The 18,595-nt window shown below is 53.6% G+C and overlaps 1 protein-coding gene across 4 annotated transcripts in view; it reads left to right on the top strand.

The window, feature by feature from the left end:
* LOC113877632 (secreted and transmembrane protein 1A-like) overlaps positions 1-18,343 on the top strand; it is a 62,303-nt gene extending 43,960 nt beyond the window's left edge. For 3 of the 4 annotated variants that reach the window (XM_027517917.1, XM_027517916.1, XM_027517919.1), the window contains 6 exons: positions 10,716-10,878; positions 15,612-15,762; positions 15,977-16,291; positions 16,874-16,906; positions 17,162-17,322; positions 18,039-18,343. In XM_027517917.1, the coding sequence (XP_027373718.1) occupies positions 10,807-10,878; positions 15,612-15,762; positions 15,977-16,291; positions 16,874-16,906; positions 17,162-17,283 (693 nt within the window). In that variant the 5' untranslated portion in view covers positions 10,716-10,806 and the 3' untranslated portion in view covers positions 17,284-17,322; positions 18,039-18,343. Of the gene's footprint in view, positions 1-5,578; positions 5,705-10,715; positions 10,879-15,611; positions 15,763-15,976; positions 16,292-16,873; positions 16,907-17,161; positions 17,323-18,038 lie in introns of all 4 variants that reach the window. The other variant, XM_027517918.1, reaches the window with a different exon arrangement.
* The last annotated feature ends 252 nt before the right edge of the window (positions 18,344-18,595 follow it).

Here is an 18,595-nt window from a genome sequence, read left to right as displayed (position 1 = left end):
AGTTGTTGGGTGACCTCGGATGTAATTCCGGGCCGTTATCAGACTGTAGGGTGAAGGCAGGCCAAACCTGGGGATAATTTTTGTGAGGGGGATTTGGGCCCCGGTGTGGGCTCTTGTGTTTGTGGTGGGAAATGCTTCTACCCACCCCGAAAAGGTGTCCACAAGGTCCAGGAGGTATCTGACTCTCGGACCGGGGGCATATGAGTACAGTCTATCTGCCAATCCTGTGTTGGGAGGCTGCCTCGCATCTGATGGGTTGGAAAGGATGTCAGTTTAAGGTTGGAATTGGGGTTAGTACGTTGACATGTTTGACAGGAGCAGGTAAGGTTATCTAAATATTGTTGGTCAGCATTGGATATGGGGAAGTGGTTACGGAGGAACTGTCGGAGTGTCTTGGATGAGGGAGGAAAAAGTGAGTGTAGATAAGAGAGGATTTCTGTGGTGGAGGGAGGGGTCGGGTGGATCAGAGCTAGGATGACAGGGGACTGGAGGAAGGATGGGACAGGGCTGTCTCCTTTCCTTCTGGTCTGCAGCATTGTTATAGCTGATACGACACTTCCCTTTTGATGCCCCTACAGTGGAGGATGGCGGCTTTGTTTGGTAAGAGTGCTGCCTCTAGGAGTTTGTGGATCAGGTCTGAATTAATAATGGGGGTCCCTTTTGGGTTAGGAAACCTCTTTCCCTCCATATTAGGATGTTTGAGTGAAGTATGTTATAGGCATATTTGGAGTCTGTGTGGATGTTAACCCTTAGATTTTTAGCCAGAGTTAAAGCTCTGGTGGCTTCCCAGTTAAAGGCTTTCCTGGTGGCTCAGAGGATAAAGCGTCTGCCTGCAAAGCAGGAGACCCAGGTTTGATCCCTGGGTTGGGAAGATCCCCTAGAGAAGGAAATGGCAACCCACTCCAGTATTCTTGCTTGGAGAATCCCATGGACAGAGGAGCCTGGCGGGCTACAGTCCACGGGGTCGCAAAGAGTCGGACAGGACTGAGCGACTTCACACACACACACTCAAAGCTCTGGTGAGAGCTATCAGTTCTGCCTGTTGGGAGGTGGTGTGAGGTGGCAGAGGTGAAGCTTCAGTTGTCTGGGTTCCGTGATTGTGACAAAGGTCCCCTGGATGATGGCGTATTCTGCTGCAAAGGGTGGGATTTTTGAGAGCTGCCATCAATGAACCAGTGTTGGGTGTCTGGGTCTAGGATGGGCTGATCTGTTAAATGTTGGAAGGGGTTTTGGGTAAGATCTACTGTTAGGCTGCAGCTATGTAGGAGGGAGTCTGTTGTAGAGGACGTGGGTAATAAGCTGCGGGGTTAAGGGGAGAGCAGGGGGAGAATGAGAGCTGAGGGTCGAGGAGAAAAGTATGTAGGACCTGTACCCTGGAAGGGGGAAGGGAGAGGAAAGCCCGATGTGATAGTAAGTCTCCGAAGGTGTGTGGAGAACAGACTGTTAAAGGGGCATGCCTAGAGGGTTTATTTGCTTTGGGTACGAGGGCTGCAATAGCAGCTATGGCCTGTATACAGGGAGGCCAGCCCTTGGTCACCATGTCAGCTGTTTTGATAGATAGGCTATGGGAGCCCAGGTGTCTCCAGCCCGCTGACACAGAAGTCACAGGGCCTGTCCTTGGTTGGAGTGTGCAAAGAGAAAGAATGGTCTGGTGTGATCTGGCAGGTGGAGAGTTGGCACTCGGAGGAGGCTCTGGGTGAGCTGGCAAAGAGGATTGGCCAGTGAGGAGGGGTTAAAAAGGGGCTCATCCGGACATCCTTTAGTTGCCTCACAGAGAGGCTTTGCAAGGAGGGAGAAGTTAGGGATCCAGATACGGAAAAAGTTGAGGAGGCCGAGGGTAGACAGAAGCTCCCTTTTTGTTTTTGGAAGTGGACAGTTAATCAAGGCCTGGATTCTATCTGGGGGAATCGTTCTTTGTTGATGGGATATGGAGAGCCCCAGGTAGGTGACATTTGTCTGGGCTATTTGGGCCTTAGATTGGGATACCCGATAACCCCAGGATCCCAGGGCCCCAAGGAGTTTGGCAGTATGTTGGAGGCAGAGTTTTTGGGTTGGGCTACAAAGGAGGAGGTCATCTACGTATTGCAGGAGATGACTCAGGGCTAGGTCGAGTGTCTGTAGGTCCTTTTGTAAATCCTGTCCAAAAAAGTGGGGACTGTCTCTGAACCCCTGGGGGAGAACTGTCCATGTTAGTTGTTGGGAAACGTGAGTCTCGGGATCTTGCCAGGTGAAGGTGAAAAGGGGTTGGGAAAGGGGGTGGAGCAGGATGGTGAAAAAGGCGTCTTTGAGATCTAATATCGTGAAGTGGGTTGCAGTCAGGGGTATGGCGGACAGAAGGGTATAAGGGTTAGGGACTACTGGGAATGTCGATGTGATGGCCTCAATGACTTTCACAGATCCTGGTTCAGGATCCTGGACCTGATCCTGGTCCCTTCCTTACTGCCAGAGTAGGGTGTTGTGTGGTGAATGGGTAGGAATTAGGATAGAGGCTTGAAGAAGACGGTCTACGATAGGCTTAAGTCCCTTGTGGGCCTCCGGGGTGAGAGAGTACTGTTGTTGGGTGATTATAGTCAAGGGGTCTTTTAGGGTAATGTGGACTGGGAGATGATGTTTGGCTATGGATGGGTGATCAGTGTCCCAGACTTGGGGGTCTGAGGTGGGTAGATCCAAGGGAAGGTCAGGGTGAGGGATAGGGACCGTCCAGGTGCCATCTGCATGCAGAATATAGAGACTGTATCGAGAGGGGTATGGTCATAAAGACTCCCAATTTGGATAACAAACCTCCCCCTAGGCGTGCCATCGGGCACTGAAGCATTATGAGGAATGAGTGTATAAGGGTCGATTTTCCAAATTGACAGAGTAATAAAGGGCTGATTTTTGGCCTTAGGGGAACTCCAGAGACCCCCTTGACTGTGAGTTCTGAGTCTTGAGTTGGGCCAGAATAGGAAGTTAAGAGAGAGAAAGTGGCTCCAGTGTCTACTATAAAAGAGGTCTTTTTTCCAGCCAGTACCCCATCTACCCTAAGTTCCGAGCTCATGTTTGAGACACGGGCCGGGGGGCTGGAACCTGGGCCCCATCATTGGAACAACTCTCGTAGGGTTGGGCTGGGGTTCTGGGGAGAAGTGGGGATTTCCCCAGAGTCGCCAGGGCGTCCCTGGGGACAGTCCATCTTCCAGTGTCCCCATTGGCCACAGGTTGCGCATGCTTTTGGGGGGGCCGCGGGTGTGGGCATGCCTTTGCCCAGTGTCCTGAACTCGTTGCATCGGAAGCAGGGTCCCGGGATGGGAGGTCTTAAATCTCGTTCTGGGATGACGTGGGCCAGGTTGATCTCTTCCCTTAATTGCTGCCGCCAAAAGGGCATATTTAGCTTTTCTCTCACGTTCCTTTTCTCTCTTAGCCTCCTCCTCTCTATTAACACCTTGAAGCCTACTTCTAGAAAGTCTCTTTGGGGGGTCTCAGGGCCCTTTTCTAGTTGTCGAAGCTTGCGTCTGATGTCAGGGGCGGACTGGCCGATGAATTGAATGTGAAGGTAGAGTAAGCCAGCAGGGGTGGTGATATCTAGGTTGGTATACTTCTGGACTGCCTCTGTGAGGCGGGCCGAGAATAAAGCTGGATTTTCGTCTTCCCCTTGGGTGATTTCCCTGACTTTATCATAACTGACATGGATATGAGTATTTTCCTGCATCCCTTCTAGAATGCAGGTAATCATATGATTCTCCTGATACCTGGGTCACCAGGCTGGTAAGTCCAGTGGGGATCTAACGGAGGCACCGCCTCATCAGCACCTGGGCTCTCCCGATCTTGGTTATGTAAATGATCAGCATGGACTTTTGCAGCTTGCCAGATATGGTCTTTTTCATCAGGGGTGAGAGTGGCATTTAGGATATAATAGACATCACTCCATGTGAGGTTATAGGCCTGTGAGAGTCTCAGGAATTCTTTGCTGGATCTGGTAGGATTTTCAGAAAATGATCCTAACTTTTCTTCTATCTGGCTCATATCTGACCATGAAAATGGTACGTGGACTCGGGTGGGGCCCTCTGGTCCTGCCACCTCTCTCAGGGGATCGTGTTGGGTACATGACCGTGTGGCAGTGGGGGAAGGAAGTGGGGAGGGGGTGTCGGGGAGATGGAGTAGTGGGGTTGAGGGGGAGTCAGAGAGGTTTCTGGGCCAGTAGGAGAGTTGGATGAAGGGGAAGGAGAGGGTTGGCGGGTGGCGGGTAGAGAGGGTCTCTCCGTAGGTCGAACTCCTGGGGCGGGCGCGGAAGGTCTCAGTCTGCGGTTAATTGAGGAAGAGCCCATTTGCTTGGGAGGCAAGGTGCATAGAAGGATCTCGTGGGTGGAGCGGGCCTTGCATAGGGAGGGCCTGCTCCAAAGGGCCCAAAAGGCTTGGGCATATGGGACCTCCGACCACTTGCCATTCTGTTTAAGGAAGTTGATGAGATTTTGAAGAATGTTGAAGTCAAATGTGCCGACTACAGGCCAGTGGTCTTGATTGTCTAATTGGTATTGAGGCCACATCTGTGTACAGAGTTGTTTTAAATGGTTAGCTTTGAGTTCAGTGAGTGACAGTGGTTTGAGATTTTTGAGAACGCAGGTCAGAGGGGAATCTTTTGGGACGGATTGGCCAGACCCCATAATTGAAAGGCAAGCAGAGGCTCCTATTGAGAGCTCGAGTCCTCACCCGTAGTCGCAATAGGAGTTATGAGAAGAGAGCTCTGTGTTGAGGTGGAGCATCCCCCACCGTCACCTACAGACTGCCCCTGGGCTGGGGGTCCCCGGGACCTGAAGAGGACTGAGTTCTAGGGCACCTCCTGAACCGTCCGGATCTTACCTTAATCTAGGGGCCAGCTTGAGTGGAGTGTTGCATGTAGAGCAGTCGAATGGCAGGAGTTCCCTATTCTGGAGGTCGTCAGAAAGAGAGAGAGAGGGAAAGGGGGTAGAGTCGAGGCCTGGGGGTACGCAAAGCACCAATAAAGCCTTAGGCCAAGGCTTGCACCACTCACGAAGGCACTAGTGTCCCGGAGGGGAACTTGAGCCCTGGCAGAAAAGTGAGCTCGGAGGATGTTCGAGCTCCCAGATTCCTGGAAAAGGGAAAACATGAGAATGAGGGAGAGTGAGAGGGAGTGAGACGAGTGCCTCGCCCCTTCCAGGTTTCGGCACCAAGAACGTAAGGTATAGTTCAGGCCGAGGCAGAAAGAGGAAAGACGAGCTCAACAGAAGTAGGTTACCTTCATTCAGGCAAGGAGGGGCGACAGTCGGCCTAAGGACCAGGCTGAGAGCCAGAGGGACCAGGGAGGCTCCATATTTATAGGGAGGTTTGTGGAAGCGATAAGGGAAACGTTAATCAGGCGGGATGTTTTGGGTGTTCTTTAGTTGAGATGGCATTTGTAGTTGGGCAGGGGGTGATAAGTCTTCTGGGCAGGTGTAGGGGGTGGAAGGTTTCTGGACAGGGGGTGATAAGTCCCAGATAGATGCAACCGGCCTGGAGCATCAGGGCGAGACCTAAAGTTCTGTTTGTTTTCTCTGAAGTTAAATGATTCAGCAAGGGCCTTTGAGACTCCTGTTTTCTTTTCTAGGCCCAAAAGACTCCTTCAGGCCCAAGTGTGATTCTGATGACGACAGTGTCACCAGCTGGAGGGGCCTCTGGCTGCCTGGACCCCTGAATGACCGTGTGCCACAGGCCCCCTGCACAGGCTCCCAGGGTAGGGCAGCTGCTGCTGCTGCTGCTAAGTCGCTTCAGTTGTGTCCGACTCTGTGCGACCCCATAGACGGCAGCCCTCCAGGCTCCCCGGTCCCTGGGATTCTCCAGGCAGGAACACAGGGTAGGGCTGGAGGCCCCTGTTTCCACGGATCCCCCACCGCAGACCATCACCAGGAGGCCCCTCTTCCAACAGAGGGCACAGGCAGCTGAGAGGAGACCTGGTCAGGTGTATATGTGCCTGGGGGATCACCCACATATGAGTCTCCCTCACCCTGAGCAGACCCTCAGACCAGGGCCCCCAGGCATGCTGACTCACACCTGCCAACTTGGGGCCCAGTTCAGAATGGTATTCCGCCTCCCCCTGACCACCCCCGAGAGCAGCTGCCTAGGAGGCCTGTCCAGTTAGAGCCAGACATGAAACAATGGACTGGTTCCAAATTGGGAAAGGAGTACGTCAAGGCTATATATTGTCACCCTGCTTATTTAACTTATACGCAGAGTACATAGAGCAAAATGCTGGGCTGGTTGAAGAACAAGCCGAAATCAAGATTGCCGGGAGAAATATCAATAATCTCAGATATGCAGATGATATCACCCTTATGGCAGAAAGCGAACAGGAACTAAAGAGCTTCTTGATGAAACTGAAAAAGAGAATGAAAAAGCTGGCTAAAAACACGACATACAAAAAACTAAGATCTTGCCTGCCTCCCAGACATCTCAGCTTTTCAGCAGGATAGCCCTCACGGGGACAAGGAGGCAGGAGGCTGGGCTGCTCCCTGGGCTGGTCATTCTGTCAAGGCCCCTGCCTAGTCCCTAGTCTGGCTCCTGAGACAGGATGACCTCCCCCTCCCGACAAATGCCTTCCCCACCCACCTACCCTCCCCCCAGCAGAGTGCAAGCCAGAGACGTGCACGAGTGATGAGTATTCCAGCCCCAAGGCCACGTCATTGGTTCCAGGTCCACGTGTTCCTCTGTGTGTGTGAGTTGCTCAGTCATGTACAACTCTTAGTGACCCCATGGACTGTAGCCTGCCAGGCTTTACTGCCCACGGAGTTCTCCAACAAGAATACTGGAGTGGGTTGCCATTCCCTCTTCCAGGGGTTCTTCCCAACCCAGGGATGGAAACTGAGTCTCCTACATTGCAGGCAGATTCTTTACCATCTGAGCCACCAGGGAATCCCATCTGCTCCTTTAGTAGCAAACAATCTCCACATTCTTTTAGCCTCTGAATGCTTTTTTGAACCCTTTATCAGCTGAGCCAGTGAAAATCCAACAGCAAAATGGCAGCAGGGTGGCCGATACTCCATGCGTGAAAACGATGGAGTGAAGGAGTGTGGGGCCTCCATTCACATGCCACCAGTCAAGTCCCGAGATTTAGTGCCAAATGGCAACAAACCGGGTTTTGTGACTAGTGTGCATATTTTATGAAGCAGGTGGGACTCAGTGCTCTTCGAAAACCATACTCATCTCCTTAATTTAGTAGTCTGCCTCCAAAAGCTTCCCAGGTGACTCAGAGATAAAGAATCTGTCTACCCAGCAGGAGAGGCAAGTTTGGTCCCTGGGTGGAGAAGACCCCTGGAGAAGGGAATGGCAACATACTCCAGGATTCTGCCTGGGAAATCTCAGGGACGGAGGAGCCTGATGGTCTACCGTCCATGACATCGTAAAACAGTTGGACTCAACTCAGCAAATAAAAGAGCAGCAGCCACCTCCAAAGTGGGGAGGGGCTGGGGACCCGGCTCTGTAAACAGGTGATCCTCAACCCCAGGGACACCCATGGCTGTTGAGCAACATTCACGGAGAACCAACTGTGCTCAGAATGGCTGACCTTCACACCATGGGAGAGCAGGGACCTCGTCAGAACAAAACACCCTTGTTTACTGACCCCTCGAAGAAGCGAACTGCACGCTCTCTCCCTCCCTCACCCCCACCCCAGGGGGCCCAGCCTCAGTGTGGACAGTCCCCTGGGGTTCCCATGAAGCCTGAACAGCCGGCTGGGCTCTGCTCTCAGCCTGTGGACCTCCCACTCAGGCTGACTCTGGCACATTCCGGAAGGTGGGGACCTGAACCTTCAGGTGTGTGCTGACCAGCTGACGCCCAGGCTTCTGGACCTGTCCCCTGGGCACCTGCCCTCAGCCTCCTGCTCACAGCCCTCCTTGGGGCCCCTTGTGGGAAAACACCCTGTTTTAAACTTTGACCCTCAGTCACTCTCAGACCTGGTGGCCTCTGGCCTGTATATTCTAGCCCTGGGCCTGGAAGCCTCTACCAGGAAAAGAGGTCAGAGTTCAAATGAGGATGCAGAGGAAGTAAGCACTGCCCCAGGGTTGGGGTGAGGAGGGGGAGAACAGGAGGGGCATCTGTGCTCCTGGAGTGTCCTGGCACTGAGGGCCAATCTTCTCAGGCCAGGAGGGCGGGAAGACCCTTGAACCTTCTGACACCTACTCAAGGCTGAGTGAGCCTCTGAACAGGGTGGCTTTGGGGGAGTGTTTTGGGGGGATGCAGTTGACTAAAAGAAAACCACACAGTGAGAGAGCTATGATGGAGTTAGAGAATCCGTCCCAAGAGATGGAGGAGGCCAGGTCGTGGGGCTTCTGGCCAGGAGTACAGGTGGGCTTTCCTGGTGCTCTAGTGGTAAAGAACCCGCCTACCAGTGCAGGAACCGTAAGACACCTGGGTTCGATCTCAAGATCCCCTGAGGAGGGCGTGGCAACCCACCCCAGTATTCTTGCCTGGAGAATCCAATAGCTACAGGCCATAGGGTCGCAGAGTCGGACACGACTGAAATGACTTGGCACGTACAGATGGTCAAGGATACTTCTGGGTGAAGGTGACTCTACTGCTTGCCACAGAGAACAGATATATCACAGGATAAGGGTGAGGGTGCTTTTCTTTTTGTGGAAAACGCAAGCAGCTGGGGTCAGTGAAATTCTTCCTGAGTCACACATCTAATCATCTGAGGGGCTGCTTGTCCAGATACACAGAGTCCGTTAACGTCTCTAATTCCTGTCTGAGCACAGAAGTACACGGTGAGTCCTCGGCTGCAGCAGATCAACCTTTGCAGAACAGGACAGTGAGCAAGACACTCTGTGCTCCTCTTTTGTGTGCAGGGTCAAGCCCAACAGGCTGTAGCCCTTAGCTGAGTCACTCAGGGATGGCCCCTCGGCCTTGGTGACCATCTAGGAGCCCCTGGTAACTCCCCCTCTTCTCCAGATGGTCTTGGGGTGACCTACCACCCAGGAAAGGCAGCATGGTGGTACCAGGGTCCCACAGCCCTCCCCTGGGAAAGGCCAGGGATGGGTCAGAAGGGGGAGATGATGGCCTTCAAAGGACCCAGGGTTTTGCACTTAGAGCCTGTGGGCATTTCAGCCTGGCCCCAGCCCTTCCACCCACCACCCCGGGGCCTTGGGGAAGCCCGAGATAGCCAAGGAGGCATCATTCTACTGTCCCTTCTCCTCCCATCAACTCTGCTCTCTCTAACCCCCCCAAAATTGCTGTTTATTCTTAAAGAACACAGTATTCTCTGATTACTTGAGCACAGGACTGTTGTAGAAATTCTGGAGGAAAAAAAGTTGAAGAAACTGTAAAAACCTTTAGTTCCCAGACTCAGACTTACTTCCTGATGATATTTTATGTTCGTCTAGCTCTTCTGGAAGTATATGTTTCTATGGATTCAAAGGAAGGGGCTTCCCAGGTGGCAGCAGTGGTAAAGAACCTGCCTGCCAATTCAGGAGCTATAAGCACATGCAGGCTCGATCCCCAGATCGGGACGATCTCCTGGAGGATCGCATCGCAGCTCACTTCAGAATTCTTGCCTGGGAAATCCCATGGACAGAGGAGCCTGGCGGGCTGCACGTTAGTGGGTCCCAAAGAGTCAGACGCCATTGAGTTAGCATGCAGGCAGGTGTGCATTCAAAGGGAAATTGGGACGATGCTGTCTGCACAGTTGAGGGTTTAGGCTGCCTGATTCTGCTGATGCCCCAACAGTACTGTCAGGCGTGCACAGCCTCACCACAGCCCCTCAGTCCACACCAGACACGTCCACACACAGGAGCTGTGTAATGAACCTGTAACTGATGCAGCTGCGGTCACAGGAGCGCCCCAACCAGATCCTCTGCTTCCCCGCAGACCCTCAGGTGGTCCCAGGAGCACTGGCTCCTCCAGGCTCAGCGGCACTTCCAGGACCAGGGCCCCTCTCTGCCACACGACAGACCCCAGGGACCCTCCCCCTTGATGACCATTTCAAGCAGCCCCTGAAGAAGGTCTTTCCCAGCTCCTGCCTCCCCCAGGAACAGCTGAGGAGTCTCCCTCTGTTCGCAGTGCTCTTTCTGAGATGCCTCTCAGAAACTCCTGTGGAGGGAGGGTGTCTCCGGGGATCAGAAGGAGCATCATCTCGGGCCCTGGACTGCCCTCTCTTTGGTCTGGGGTTAGAGTCTTCCCAGAAGAGCATCCTGATTCTCGGGTAATTCTGGGAATGGAGGCAGAAAGTTGAAAGGAGAGAGCACTCTGTTTGTGAAGGTTCCTCCACCACCTTCTCTGGTGGTCACGCAGGGTGACTGGGGCAAGACAGAGCTAGAAGCCGGGGCATGTGGGCCACTCTGAGGCTCAGTGGGATGAAGGGAAGCCTTTTTGAAGGGCTCTAACTTTTATGTATGTTTTTGTTACTGCATGTCCCTCCCGGGCCTGCTGGTCCAGGGACTTCCGGGGCAAAGTATTGGAGTTTCAGCTTCAACATCAGTCCCTCCAATGAACACCCAGGAATGATCTTTAGGATGGACCAGTTGGATCTCCTTGACGTCCAAGGGACTTTCAAGAGTCTTCTCCAACACCACAGTTCAAAAGTACCAATTCTTCTGCACTCAGCTTGCTTTATAGTCCAACTCTCACATCCATACATGACTACTGGGAAAACCATAGCGTTGACTAGTCAGACCTTTCTTGGCAAAGTAATGTCTCTGCTTTTATGGGAAACTCGAGTGACTTCCCATAACTTGAGGTTTCCTTCCTGAATACAGGACCTGGGTATGAGACCTGAAGTGCATGGATTCTGAATCCTTCCCGCCTCCTCCTTTCCTGGCTCCGCCCTGGAATCATCATTTGGGTTGAATGCAGCAGCTCAGATCTGCACACAGACAGGCTGCAGCTACACGCGTGGAGGAGCCGGTTACCAGGTTGCAGGTGAGAGCTGGAGGGGTGGTGGCTGGGGCTCCTGGTGTAGGATCGCACTCAAATAGGGGCTGGGTTGATGGAGATGGGGCGCTGTGCTCTCAGGCCCTGCGCTCTGCATCTCCACTGAAGGAGGGATAAAGACAAAGGCTTCCTGACCTGGTGGACAACTGTGTCTCTGAGGGGCCGCTCCAGGCTGACTCTGCCCTTGTCAGGAGGGGCAGAGAGTTGGCATCTCGAGTTCCCGGACGTCCACACATACGCACAAAACCTGCGTCCCGGACCAAACCTGGGAACACCGGGACACCTGCTGTCCCGACCACATCTGGCGTGAAACACTTTCATGTCCAGGCCAACACTGCAACTCTCATACTTGTGCACACACACTCACTTTCATGTACATACACACTTGTGTGCACTGACAAGGGGCACACATGCACACTCAGCCCATTCTCTCATAAACACTCATTAAAACAGAGGAAACCTGGAGAGGGGCACTCCACTGACTCGTTCTATGCTCTCCTTTCATTTTTGGTTAAGCTGCAGCAGCAATCTAAATTCAATTCACCTCCCACTACTGGTGAATGATCTGCAATTTGAAAGCCAATTTCCACTCCCAGTGCCTGGGGAGCCAGAGCCCCTAGGAGGCCCTCATTCCCTGGGACTAAACAGTAAAGGCGGTGGGGAGCTACAGGCCCCCACCCGCCCGCGGAGGGTGCAACCAGCAGGTGCAAGGAGGGGGAGGATTCTCAGAGGAAGTGCCTTGTGAAAGAGAGTGAGAAGTGGCCCAGCTGATGGGCTGGCAGGTACTGATGGCCCATGAGAGCAGCAATGGTTTACAGACTCAGCCCCCAGGCCTGGAGGAACTTATTACTGCCCGGTAGGGATCCCTCCAGAGAAGGCAATGACAACCCAGCCCAGTAATCTTGCCTGGAAAATCCCATGGACAGAGGAGGCTGGTGGGCTGCAGTTCATGGGGCCTCACAGAGTCGTAGATGACTGAGCGACTTCACTTTCACTTTTCACTTTCATGCATTGGAGAAGGTAATGGCAACCCACTCCAGTGTTCTTGCCTGGAAAATCCCAGGGACGGGGGAGCCTGGTGGGCTGCAGTCTTTGGGGTCACACAGAGTCGGACACGACTAAAGGGACTTAGCAGCAGCAGCACCAGGGACCCTTCCTTCTAGCCATAGCAGCAGGGACGGGACACAGCAAAGGCTCCCCAGACTGGGGCATCCCTTCTCTCTGAGCCAGGGTTGGGGCTCCGTTTCAGCTGTCTTCTGAAGGTGGTTGGTCACCTCCCTCCACACTGTTGGTGAAAGGCCTACCTGGACAGCAGGGAGCTCACCCTTCCATGTAAATATCCAGGTACATACACGTTACCACTGAGCCTTTGTGTGGAAAACCTGGTCCAGCTTCTCCTAGGTGCTGCAGGAATGGAGATCCCTGCTGACCGAGAACCCCTGTGCCCCTGGTCAGCTCATAAGCCTCGAGCCACATACCTGCTGCCTCAGTTTCCCCAAGGTCCTGTGGCAGGACAAAGTGCTGGCAACGGCATGCACCTTCCAAGGTGTTCCACTGACTCCCAAATGTGATCATGTCCCCAGTGACAGCACAAACCCCAGCTGTGTGCCCCAGCTTAATACATGGAGATACCAGCAGCTGTGACAGTGATCTCAGAGAATGATGAATTGTTGCCTCACTTTCCCAACTCCAGAATCCTCAGGACCCCTCCAGCTCTTGCCCCATCATGCAGTCTTCCTGTAGCACCCCCGACCCTCTGCCTTCTCACCCCGCTCTTCCTCTGTTGTGCCCTGGCCTCTCTCTCTCCCTTTTTCCTGTCCTTTGCAGCATCAGAGACAAGAGGAGGGACTCAGGCAGAGGAATGGAAATGCCAAACTTAAAAACCCATATGAATTTCAGATAACGAATCACTCTGAAATGTAAATATGTGGCAAATATTGCACAAAATATACCTATATTTAAAAATAAGACAGCAGTGGAACCCCAGACTGATAAGGCCGGCCAAGGTGCCTGAGGACACGGGGAGCTCCTCCCATCCCCAGTCTAGCTCCTCCAGCCCAGACCAGCTCCCACCATCCCCATTCCAGTTTGTCCATCCTCAGACCAGCCCCTCCATCCCAGTCCAACTCCTCGACCCTCAGACCAGAAGCTCCTTCCCAGTCCAGCTCATCCATCCCCAGTCCAGCTCTTTGCAGACAGTCCTTCCGCACTCTATAAGGTGGAAAAGTCTGTGTCTCCGATGTACAGATTTGGTTTAGTTGAGACTGGTCTATGGTTTCAAGGATCTACCCCAACCTGGAGTTCTTCCCAGCTCCTAGGCTGTATCATCTGACAATGAGGAGCCAGGCCCAAGGTGGTTGGAGTTTAGGGGCAGAGACTGGTGGGAAGGGACCCTGGCCTCCTTGTCCAGATTCTGGAACCCTCCAGAGCCCTTCCTGGTGAGAATCTCAGTGAGCTCATGAAGTTGGACTGAGAGGTTCGTGTGTGAGGGCAGAGCCCCGCCATGGCCAGGGGAAGGCTCAGGGAAGACTGGAGATTTGGGGGCAGCAGAAAGAGCAGCAGGGAGTCCCCACGGGTGCCCATCTGGGAGCCCGCACTTTCAGCAACCTTGGATAACATGAGAGAAGATGGCCAGCAGTCACCTGTGCACAGGCCATACTCCCTCAGAAGGAGTCCAAGTGGTGGTAGAAAGTCTGTGAGTGTTAGCACAGCTGCAAGGAAATATCCTTCCTTGTTTCTTCCAGCTTCTGGCGGCTCTGGTGTCCCTTGGCTTGTGGCCACATCCCTTCAGTCTGTGCCTCTGTCAGCTCCGGGCCTCTCCCTTGTCTGTTTCTGACAAATTTCTCTCTTTTTACAAGAAAGCCAGACACGTTGCTTTGGGGGCCACACTGCTCTACTACAACTTCCTCTTTATTTATGGCTGCACAGTCTCTATTTCCAAGTAAGATCACCTTCACAGATTCTGGATAGACATGTGTTTTGCGGCCACCTTTCACCCTTCCCTGATGGATCAGTGGTAAAGAAAGTGCCTGCCAACGAGGAGAGGTGAGTTTGATCCCTGAGTCGGGAAGATCCCCTAGAGAAGAAAATGGCAACCCACTCCAATAGTCTTGCAAGGGAAATCCCATGGACAGCAGAGCCTGGTGGGCTCCAGTACATGGGGTTGCAAAGAGTCAGACACGGCTTAGTGACTAAAGAGCAGCATTCACCCTTGTACATACAGTACAGAGGGCGAGAAGAGAGAGACAGTAGTGGGCTGTCTAACCTGATTCCACATATGTAAAATCACATACATGTGTGTGCACAGAACACATGTCTCTCAGGTGACATCTTTCTTCCTCAACTACAAATGTTGTACTTATGTGAGAAAAGAAGACTGTCCTTCTGATGGTAAATTAGGAATAGAAGCAAGTTTAGAAAATCAAGGGAAGCCAGAGACAGCAGCACCGGTCACAGGGGTCTGGGGGCTGAGACTGTCCCTCGCCATGTCATTCTCCTTGTTTGACCCAGAGTCTCCTGGAGTCAGGACGAGGGCTGGTCACCAAAAGGCCTCAGCTCCTGGAAGCGATTACATCCACACTTTCCTTTGCTCCTGGCCCTTCTGCCCAGTACCCAGCAAAGTGGAAAAGGAAAATCAGACACTGAATTCAAAACCAAAGGGTACCAAGTCCATGGTATTCTGGAAAAGGCAAAACTCTGGACACAGTAAAAAGATCGATGGTTGTCAGGAGTTGGGAGGAAGGATGGATGAATGGATGGAACACAGAGGATTTTCCAGCAGTGAAGCTACTTTTTGTTGTTGTTCAGTCGCTAAGTCACATCCCATTCTTTGTAACTCCATGGATTGTAACCCGCCAGGCTCCTCTGTCCTCCACTATCTACTGCGTTTGCTCAAATTCATGTCCATGGAGTTGATGATACTATCTAACCATCTCATCCTCTGTGTAGTACCTAATGGTAGCTACATGTCATTATGAAAAGTGAAAGTGTTAGTCACTCAGTCGTGTCTGAGTCTGTCCATGGAATTTGCCAGGAAAGGCTACTGGAGTTGGTTGCCATTTCCTACTTCAGAGGATTTCCCTGACCCAGGATTGAACCCTCATCTCTTGTGTCTCCTGCATCGGCAGGCAGATTCTTTACCACTGTGCCGTCTGGGAAGCCCAAATGTCAGTTTTACTGGATACCAAAGCCCGAGATGAGCATTTGTTTCAGAGGATGTGAAAGTTCAGCTTTCCAGACTGTAACTCACGAGTTCCACAGGAAGACTCTTGTTGTTGATAAAAGCAAATCTGGAGAGTGGATCAAATGTCCCCAAATGCCAATCCTCAGAATGCAAGAGTGGAAGAGGGGCTGGGAGCATCCAAGGTGGTCCTAGGCTGGTGTCAGGTTCAAGTGGCCACACGAGATTCTGTGTGTCATGACCGTCTCTACAGGACACATGGCTCAGGGAGTTTTGCATGTTTTATATAAAATTCAAGATAACCCCAGCAATATAAAGGGACTTGTGTCCCAGGGACTTGTTTCCTGTCTTATCTGTGTTTCTCATCTGTCTGACAGTGGTCCCACTGCAGACATTATAAAGGTGTCGAGAAGGGTCATGACACAGTTGGGTCAGGGAGGAGCTTGGGGACCCTCACCCACCCTGGACAGGGTGCAGCCCCTCTCACTGGCTTCCCAAGGAGCCTAAGGGAACTCTGACTCATCAGCTTTCCGTCCTTCAGGGAGTGTTCCAGAAACCAGTAAGGAGAGCGAGGGACCCCTTAAAACTCATCCACGTCCTGCTGGCCATGCTGACGTCAGCATCCACTCTCCTCACTCCCAGGATGTTCTGGGTCCTCTTGTTGGCGGCCTTCAGGAGTGCTCAGAGTGGAAGTAAGTCCCATGGTCCCAAATCTGCCTGCAGGGGAAGGAAGGGAGGGGGGAAGGGGCGGGGAATGCATCAGGGGCAAGATGGGTGTGGGAGGAGAGACCTAGATCAGGCCAGGAGGGGCCCAGGCTCCAGGTAGTGCCAGTGACCCCAGGAAGGGCAGCCACTGGATGTCCTGAGGTCCAGCCATGACCCACACGTGTGACTTTCCCCGCACAGCCTGGGACAACCCCAACTGCACCAGGGGTGTGGTTTCTGTGCCGAGGGGCAAGCCAGCCACGATGAGCTGCCGCATCTCCAATGCCTTCTCCCACATCAACATCTCCCTGAAAGTGAACCCCACGGCACCCTGGAAGCTCATCTGCAATGTAAAGCCCCCAGGAGACTTCTGCAAGGATGGATGGGGTCTCTGGGTTTGGCAGAGCGAGGCGTACCTAATAACTGATAAAGCCCAGGACACCCAGGCAGGGCAGTACAAGTGGAGTCTGAAGGGACGCCAGATAAATACCGAAATCACCACACTGACCGTCGTAGGTGAGCAGGGCGGGGTGGGGGTTATTGACCCCAAGAGCTTCTCTTTTGGTGGGCAGGAGTGCGGAGCAACTAGGGAGGAGTGACTCCTGCCCACCTGAGGTGGCCAGAGCCACGGAGATGAGGCCTGAAGAGGACTTCCACCCTGCCCCACCCATGCCGAGGCTGTGCCCTCTCTGAGCTTCTCTGGGCAGCCTGGCACATGTGCCTGCTCACTGTCCCCCTGTGCTCAGGGAGCTGGCACCTCCCTCCCTAAACACCGCCTATCCCCCCACCCCCACCCCTTGCTGTGCTGCAAACTCCCCAAGTCACTGTCGCTCCCTCTCCCTCTTTGACTGTTCATACGCAGTCAGAGTCACTCTGAGCGCTGGGGACAGGAAGCAGGGATCCAGCTTTGCCCCGAACAAGGAACAGTGGGAGGGGCTGAGAGGCACCCCTCAGCCTAGCCGGGCCCTGTGCGGGAAACCCAGTGAGGCCTTCATGATCTCCTGTATCCAGGGCTCATCTGACACCTGGGGTGGAGGGGCTGTGTCAGGGCAGGCCCTGGTCAGGCCCCCACCAACCTGCCCTGTTTCTCTTTGGCAGACCCGCATTACCTGCCTCTCACACCTCCCACAGGTAGGTGTTTCTATCTTCATCCTGGGCTACAGGAAGGGAGTCCCCAGAAAGCCCCCTCGGGTCTTCCCTCCGCAGACACCCTCACCCTCTGTGCCTGGAGCCCTGCCCATCCCATGCACCCATCCCCCCTGCCATTCTCCCACCCATGGGCTTCCCAATCACAGGCGATGTCCCCCTCCAGGGTGCCCCCAAGGTGGTGGGGGCTCCTGCACAGGTGAACAAAGGAGGGAGGGCCTGCCCACCCATTTATCGCAGGTCAGCAGAGGAGCACACCCCGTTCCGATCATAATCCTGAACACACTGAGCGAGATGCTGGTAATCTTCCCCATCCTTGCCTCGTCGTCCTCCTCAGCCTGCTGATCTCCACACTGGCCTAGTGCCGAAGGTGTGGCTCCCTGAACTTCAAGCTCCAGAAGGTATTGGCCGCTGAGCCTGGTCTGTGGGCTGGGGAGGGGTAGGGTCATCCCAGACCCGGCATAGACACTCTGCCCCATGGTCTCGTACCCACCGAGACCAGTGAGAGAGTGGGGAGATTTGGGGTCCCAGAGAGCCAGAACACCTGCCCAAGAGGACCCCAGCCAGCAAATGCAGTACTAGTCCCAGAACGCAGATGCCCCAACGCAGACAGGCCACGGAGTCCACACCACCCCTAGGACCCCCTAGGGGATGGCATGGGGGCTTCCTGCTTCTTCCAGGAGACCTAGATGTGTGGGTGGGGGATGTTCCTACAGGACGCACTTGTAGGCAAAGGTGTCTTGTGTGGTTCTCACCCCCCCATCCTCCCCACTTCCCCAAGTAAGGAGGCTCTGAGCCTGGGGTGGGGAGCTGAGTGCACCGTGCACACTGGACTCTGCAGAGGGGACGTGCGGGGAAGAGCAGCTGAGGACTAGGAAGCTTGGCCACTTCCTGGCGTCTTCCTGATGGACATGCCAGGGAGGGCTCCTTAGCAGGTTCTTGGGCTCAAAGTGCAAAAATCTCACGTTCCATAGCACTTGACCTAATGGGACCCGCCCCTCCTCCACCCCACCCACGCCTGGGCTCCTCCCCAGGGCAGGAGTGCCATGCTTCGGTCACCTGGGAGATGCCCCAGTCTGGGGTCCTCAGCTGATCATGGACACTCTCTTGTCTTTAGAACATGAATAAGAACCAGTTTGAGGGACGTTCCAGGAAGCACCTGTGGAACCAAAATGAGGATATCAGTGGCCTGAGATGATGCATGAAGCCTCCTCCACCACCGCCACAGGGTAGAGCAGCCCCTCTGGATGGGAGGCTGGACAGGTGGCTGCTGGTGGAATCTCTGTCCAACCTCCCTGGTCTTCCCCAGCCCTGGGGCTCCCCACTCTGCCACCTGCCCCACGTGCTGCCCCTTCCTGTTCCCAAACCGCATCCCAAACCATATATGCCAGATGTCTTTACAAGCAAAGCTGTGCAACCCCACTGAGTGTATTCTTTGTCGTTTTTTTGGAGGTGGGCTGGGACGTCTTTTTTTCTTCCTTTCCTCTTTTGTTCCCTTATGATTTGATGACTTTCGTGATGCACTTGAACTGCTTTCTCTTTTGTGTGTGTATACCTATGATAATAGACTTTTGGTTTGTGGTGACCATGAGATTTCGATACAGCAGTCTACATATACGTGCATGAGTGTTTTCAGCTGCTGATCTCTTCTTTCCAGTGCATTCCGAATGTCTC

Source organism: Bos indicus x Bos taurus, chromosome 19 (assembly GCF_003369695.1).
Source record: "Bos indicus x Bos taurus breed Angus x Brahman F1 hybrid chromosome 19, Bos_hybrid_MaternalHap_v2.0, whole genome shotgun sequence".
Classification (NCBI taxonomy): Eukaryota; Metazoa; Chordata; class Mammalia; order Artiodactyla; family Bovidae; genus Bos; species Bos indicus x Bos taurus.
The sequence above is the reverse complement of the archived record's forward strand: the minus strand, read 5'-3'. Positions and strand labels throughout refer to the sequence as shown.